General features: G+C 29.6%; 2 protein-coding genes across 2 annotated transcripts; one reads left to right on the top strand and one right to left on the bottom strand.

Annotated features, from left to right (window-relative positions):
- Nucleotides 1-3902: 3902 nt before the first annotated feature.
- Nucleotides 3903-5294, top strand: LOC119680908 (transmembrane protein 177-like). Its single transcript, XM_038093930.1, has 4 exons — nucleotides 3903-4278; nucleotides 4341-4477; nucleotides 4534-4853; nucleotides 4910-5294. Exons 1-4 carry the CDS (start codon nucleotides 4094-4096, stop codon nucleotides 5246-5248), a joined length of 981 nt encoding a protein of 326 aa, XP_037949858.1. The 5' UTR covers nucleotides 3903-4093; the 3' UTR covers nucleotides 5249-5294.
- A 59-nt stretch (nucleotides 5295-5353) lies between these two features.
- LOC119683406 (gamma-secretase subunit pen-2-like) lies at nucleotides 5354-5978 on the bottom strand. The gene is made up of 3 exons (XM_038097070.1): nucleotides 5801-5978; nucleotides 5608-5712; nucleotides 5354-5544 (listed from the first exon to the last, which is right to left on the bottom strand). The coding sequence occupies exons 1-3, from the start codon at nucleotides 5859-5861 to the stop codon at nucleotides 5405-5407; spliced, it is 306 nt and encodes a 101-aa protein (XP_037952998.1). The 5' UTR covers nucleotides 5862-5978; the 3' UTR covers nucleotides 5354-5404.
- Between the last annotated feature and the right edge of the window lie 791 nt (nucleotides 5979-6769).

Raw genomic sequence — 6769 nt, 5'->3', positions numbered from 1 at the left:
TCTATTTTTAAAGCCAAAGGCTTTATTTATTTTTAAATAATTTAATTTTTTTTACCAAACTAATATTTAAGTAAATTTTTTATTTAAAGTTAGAAGAAAAAGAAAAGAAAGTAATTATTAAAAATAAATTTTTTTTCTTTTCAAAAAAAAAACGTATATATATATTAATTTAATAAAAATCATTGCAAAAAATTAACTGAAACTATAAATATATGTAAGCACTTTAGAAATATATTATTAAGAAAACAAAAATATTTTAAAAAATATTTACAAAATTATATAACATGAGAACAAAAACTATATATAGTATATATATAAATAATAATTATAAAATTAATTCAAAGCAAAAAGATAAAAATAAATTCAATTATAAATTTAGAATTTTAAGAAATTATTTAAAAAAATTCAGCTTTAGATGTGAAATAAAAATTGTAATTAAAATCTGAAATGCGTTTCATTTCAATTAATTTGAATAATGATGGAGTTTTCAGGGAAAATAATGAAATAGTCAAACTTCCATAACTCGAATTTCTATAACTCGAACAAAAATATTGTTCCCTGTCGATAGGAATATGGGAAAGTGCATTCTATATGTCGAATTTTTGTTTGAAGTATAAAAGTATTTTGCTGTTAGGGGAAGTCCCTTTTTCCAAACCAAATGTTTAATTTTTTCTTTCTTATGTTGCTTTTATGTGCAAATGCCAGTCGCGGGTAGTGTGGATTAAAGTAAATAAAATAACTTCCAATGCTATTCTTAACGATTATATTGAGCTTGATAATCAAATTTGTAGATCAAGCTTTCCTACAGATGACGATATTATTAAGCACTATAGCTCTAAATTACTGAATCCAATTTTAAGCGCAACGGAAAGTGATGATGAAGGTTCGGTCGATGTAATTGTTCATCAGCCTTCTAAGAATGAAATAGAAGACTCCTTTAATATTCTGAATTTATATTTGCAAACGAATAACAGTACGACTGATGATCACTATAAGAGTTTGAATAAAGTAGAATCCCTTTTCACTGAAAATACGAAAAAAATTAAAGACCCAAATCCTAATTTCTAAATATTTTACTTTACTTTTTAACTTGTGTGCTTTATTTGATTGCAAATAAATAAAATGTGATCCTAGTTTCCTTCAAAAATAAAAAAAAATAAAAAATTCTCTAACTCGAAGTCGAACCTTTTCTTTGCAAAATTGGACTTCGAGTTATGGAAGTTTGACTGTATATATTATTATTGAATGCTCATAACATAAAATGAATTTAGATCGGGATCAGCTAATAATAACAGAACTTTTGTTTTGAAAGTGAAATAAAAAACTATAGACAATCAATATACATTAGATATATAGGTATTGTTATACGGTCGGACACATGCCATTTCAAATGTTATATAGCATTAATATTAAAAAAACTACTGACTTTTGCATACTTCCAGAAGAGGGCAGGGGATATTGTATTTTCTTAAACCTATGTTGATATATATTAATGCAAAAACTCCTTAACTAGTTTGAAAATATTTTTATATTATTTTTAAATTATAAAATTAATTTATAAAATAATATAAATATATTCCAAACTTGCCATTGAATTAAACAATATAAACTTGCCATTGCATTAAAATATTAACACCGAAACTGGTATAAGAAAATTTCCCTGGATCCATCACACACTACATACATTAAATACCGAGCGAAGTCCATACATTCACCATTATGAGCTTGAAGTTAATAAAAGAAATTCAAGACCCAAATTAACATGAAACTAATCAATATTAGAAAAGATTGGCACGAATCCTGAAACAGTCTAATGTATGCCTCTGAGCCACTTGCCTGTACGGATCATTAAGTGATACTTAGAAACCATCACTAAAAACGATAATTACTAATGGGGTCTCCGGGTTACGATAACAAGACCAACAACTAAGAGAACTTTACAAACAATTAATAAAAACTGAAACATGTCATTACATGTCATCATTACAGATATGTTGAACTATAGAAATTTACAATAAAAATAACTTAAAAAATTTTATTCTGACCTACATATATTATTTTAAGAAAGTCCGAGCAACTAATGGAGAGTATCGCATTTCCTTATGAAGATATTTATTCACATTCCTTTGCATAAATGGATCATTCAAGTAGGAGAGCTGAATATGTTATTATAGATTATTAAGTGAAGAATATTTGGAAAACCATTTACAGTAATATGATGAACTTAGTCCTATACATCCATTTTGCTAGTATTTAATGGATTGATAGCATATAATTCAATGTATAGGTATATATATATTTTTTATAATTAATTTTCGTTGATCAATTTAGGATCTTCACAATTAACAGATTAAAAATCGTAGATGTCATGTTCTCGACAATACGCTATTTTATTTTACCCCTACCTTTGCTTTGTGCGGTCGGTTGAAATGTCTCAGAAAGCGCTTAAAAGTTTCGTCGGCTATTCTGGGACAATGATAAAGAAACGTTACTGGATACATACAAAGTAATGTGATGTTTGATAATGTCTGGTATGAAAACCCAGCTCTGTCATATACACTGGAATAACATTTAGTTTTATCATTTAAGCTGTCTAACATCGTGTGCTTACTATTTTTATGCGGAATTGTGTGTTATTAAAGATATACTCTCAATGCGTCTTTAGAATCCCACATGGGGAGAAATCATCAAGGCTCTTCAACAGTCAACACTTTCCCGCTATGCATCCATAGACTCCATCCTTTGTATGCATACATAAAAGGTTATTGCAACTAAATTAATAGTAGTTGAATCGAATATCGACAAGGGCTAATCATATTGACGTCATATCGTTTTAGCGTCGTTTTGAGACCACGTTAGTATTACAAGAAACTTCTTATTGATCTTGTTATATAACATAATAAACCATTGTTAAAGAAATTTTTCTTGCGTCCGACACTTATTGTCTTTATAATGGTCCCACGTTCAATAGAATGTTTTCTTGACAGTGCACCCATGGATCTGTATAAATTTTATTATCAGAAGAAGTTCCAATAAAACCCAGGCTTGTAAGATAATAAATGAACTATCTTTCATTTGTTCAAATTGTCTCTACAAATTTTCAGATTATAAGGAGAAGCTCAATTATGTTGTGAAATTAAAGAAAAGGAAAAGGGGCTGGATAGGGCACATTTCAAAAGATTAAATAGCAACATTACTAGACAAGCACTGAGGTAGAAACCGCAAAGTACTAGGAGACCAGGGCGTCGACCATGATTTGCAGAAGAACAATGGCACGCAAATTGAAGGATTTAAATTACTCATGGAACGATATCGTTACCTTGGCCTAGTAATAATAAAGAAATATATTAATTTAAATTCAAAAATGTATAATATTTATTATTTGATAAAATTATTCGACATTATTGATTCTGTTGAAACCTCAAGAACAAGGTAGTTATTTCTATTAATTATATTACTTCAATTATTAGTATTATCATTATTAATATTATTAATATTAATATACTTAATTTTAAAAATATTATATTAATTTTTGATCTATATAATAATGGGTCAATGGGAAAAAAGATTTATATCAAAATCGGGTCAAGTATGGACTACAAAAAAATGCTAGGTTCCTTAAGGACGTGTACGAGTTAGGTTAAGGTCGTGTGCGAGTTAGGCTAAGTTGATGCTAAACCAAATTGGAGATTTTTTGGGATTTTTTGCACTGCACACATTTAGCCATTTACCAACACGTATCGACACATCACTACATTATCGGCACAACTTAGAATATCCCTCATTTAATACAGACAACATCAACTTGAATACAGACAACAGCTATTATAACTTATTTTAGCTTTTAACTTAATAATATATAATTAAATATAAAAACAACGTTCATAATAAATTTTTAATGCATTTTCAAAATAAAAACAAAACACAAAGAACATAGCTTAATATCATTGACGTCAATTATGCAATTCGAGACTCGCAGCTACTATCCGGCTAAATATCAGCTGTTGTTACAAAACAGCGCTGCGAAGATAAAAAGCAAATATAATACAATTAATATTACTTTTAATAAATTAAAAGCACAGTTTTTACAAAAATGAATAAAAATTTAACAATGAATCAACCCAAAAAAAGAAGCTTCTTTGAGTTTTTCGTGACGAAAAGGGGACGTCAAACGATGTTAATCGTGTCTGGAGCAACAGCCGTTTCGCTGTTTATGGGAAACTTTTTGCCACACACGTTTGGACTCGGTTACTACAAAGATTTTGTGCAGAGCTATCAGTAAATCAATGTACAATATTCAAACAATTGGAAAAAATTTTTAAAGATTTATATATTTACAGAAATGGTATACCACGGGAAGTGCCAGAGAATGTTAAGCAGCGCCTCGAGAAAGCAATGGACATATTACAATTACGTCGGTATGAACGGTTAATTATCAGACCCTTCACTGTGGTCGGTTTTGATTTATTTCAAGCAGGTGCATTACAGAATCTACAATACTTTTAAGCATCTATAAACAATCCTATTCTTTAGGTAGCATAAAATATCGTTTTGGTTCTGAGTTTGGTATTCCCGTCAATTACTCTTATGCCAGTCCAAATGATATCAAACGCAGTGAGATACGTTTTCGTGATAAAGAGATCAACTGGAATTCGGAAAGTGGGAAACTACTCGAAGAATCTATTGTGCTAACAGAACAGGAGCAGATTTTTAGTTTCTGTAAATCAATTCTTCAGCTACAGACACATAAAATCCTGATGAACTCGATATTTCCTTCAATCACGTTTATTGGCATGTATGCAGTCGGAAATTATGTAAATTTAAGAAACAATTTTTATGCCCGACCATTGGCGGTAAGTTAAACGCTATTAAATTAAAAGCAAATAAAATTTACAAAAATATTTTTCAGTTGCGTTTGGTACTGTATTCCATTTTGGGTTTGTTCGGTCTTGGGTCGTGGTCTTTTCTGAAAGATTTCAACCAAGTAACCTACGATGCTGATATTGATAAGAAACTATGTGAGCTAGGACCAGACTTTGTGGAAGTCGGAACGACCTACTATGAGAAGCTTTTAAAACGTAACATGGCATTACGTGCACTACTCAATAATGACCAATACACAGCCAAAGGCAACGAAAACTACTTAATAAGACAGAAAACAATCCCGCTTACATTAAGAAAATCATTCTTCGAAGGTAAACTTAAGGAACTCCAATCAGGCACACAAACAGAAAATGAAGTGGCTTAAAGTTAGTCAATAAATTTTTTTTAATATTGTTTAGAATGTTTACAATGGAAAATATATATGTTAAAGTATATAAATGTTTTTAATGATTAAATTTTTTTAATGCTAATTAAAAATGGTTTTAGTACTTAAGCTATTTTTTGTAAGAAGAAAAAAAGTTTACGCCCTTCCTTGTGGTATTATAAAACTGATATAGTCACCATACGCGCCCCATTCAGCACGTTTTATTTGGAAAATTGTTACCCAAATGCTTAACGCTATTAACCAGAGAAATGTGCCAAATGCTGAGTAAATAACATCTGTAAAGTTTAACATTTATTATATTTTTTAAAAATCCAAGAAAATTTTTGTCCGCCACTTACATTTCTTTATTTGCTGCTGCTCTAGAAAAGGCGGTTTACGAAAAGCTTCCGCAAAAAACCAATATGCATTAATGGCCCATACGAAAGGCAATAAAGCAAAACCAGCTGAAATTTAAAATTTTTTGCATTTTGATATAAATTATAAAATATTAACTTTGTATTCCTAAACAAATTTTATTTGATTTCGTTTTACCTCGAAAATATGCACGACAAAGTTCGAGCTTTTTCTGATTATTAACTTTACTAATATCCATCTTGTGCAGTGATTGCTAGTGTTTAATTTATTTTAATAAAACTTTTGTTTATTGTAAGGTTTGAGTCACAAAATTTTCAACACAACAATGGCAAAATCAGCTGTTCGGTTTAGGTATGTTCAATTGAAGACCCAAATTGCGAGTCTCACTTTACATCGAAATAATTTCGTTAAGTTCCACAATGAAGGTACCATATCAAATATTTAACGAGAATATTTGAGAACTAAAGCATTTAGTAAATATTTACGCCGTATTGTGAAATAGATATATATACAACGTGTGCGAGTTAGGCTAAGTTGATGCTAAACCAAATGGAAGATTTTTTGGGATTTTTTACACTGCACACATTAACCCATTTATCAACACGTATCGACACATCACTACATTATCGGCACAACTTAGAATTTCTCTCATTTGGAACGCAAAAATTAACAAAAGTATGTGTTGTAAAAATGCAATTGGATGTAGCTCATGAGGCTGAACGGATGTAACGAATATAAAATATGAAAAGAGAAGAATGCAGTAAAAGTGTTTAGTTACGACAAATTACACATTTCGAAAAACTTAGAAACATAAACACATTGAAATATAAACAACATATGTTCACACCGATCATAAAATATTTCACGCACAGAGAAATGCCATACAATTGCTTAATGTTTGTATCTGATATAAGATTTCTCTTACCTTAACGTCAAAAATCAAAACTCAATTTGCTCTCACGTTTTCCCCTTATTCTACTCTGGAACAAATTATGGAACGTTATTCATACAGTATAGCAATTCAGCTGATTTTTTACAACATAACTCAAAAATTAGTACTTAAATGACATTTAACTTATTTACATATTAAGATTATATGCGCGACGTCAATATTTTTCCTACATACTATATACATACTTGTATTCG

The sequence above is a fragment of the Teleopsis dalmanni genome, chromosome 2, assembly GCF_002237135.1.
Source record: "Teleopsis dalmanni isolate 2A chromosome 2, ASM223713v2, whole genome shotgun sequence".
Classification (NCBI taxonomy): domain Eukaryota; kingdom Metazoa; phylum Arthropoda; class Insecta; order Diptera; family Diopsidae; genus Teleopsis; species Teleopsis dalmanni.
This window is presented reverse-complemented; position numbering and strand designations above follow the sequence as displayed.

What these genes read in the sequence shown, in the direction of transcription:
- LOC119680908 (XM_038093930.1), top strand. Translation starts at nt 4,094, where the DNA reads ATGAATAAAAATTTAACAATGAATCAACCCAAAAAAAGAAGCTTCTTT. An exon ending in TTTTGATTTATTTCAAGCAG is followed by an intron (nt 4,478 to 4,533) that starts GTGCATTACAGA and finishes CCTATTCTTTAG; the next exon opens with GTAGCATAAAATATCGTTTT. An exon ending in TTTATGCCCGACCATTGGCG is followed by an intron (nt 4,854 to 4,909) that starts GTAAGTTAAACG and finishes AATATTTTTCAG; the next exon opens with TTGCGTTTGGTACTGTATTC.
- LOC119683406 (XM_038097070.1), bottom strand. Translation starts at nt 5,861, where the DNA reads ATGGATATTAGTAAAGTTAATAATCAGAAAAAGCTCGAACTTTGTCGT. An exon ending in TTGTCGTGCATATTTTCGAG is followed by an intron (nt 5,713 to 5,800) that starts GTAAAACGAAAT and finishes TTTAAATTTCAG; the next exon opens with CTGGTTTTGCTTTATTGCCT. An exon ending in GCAGCAGCAAATAAAGAAAT is followed by an intron (nt 5,545 to 5,607) that starts GTAAGTGGCGGA and finishes TAAACTTTACAG; the next exon opens with ATGTTATTTACTCAGCATTT.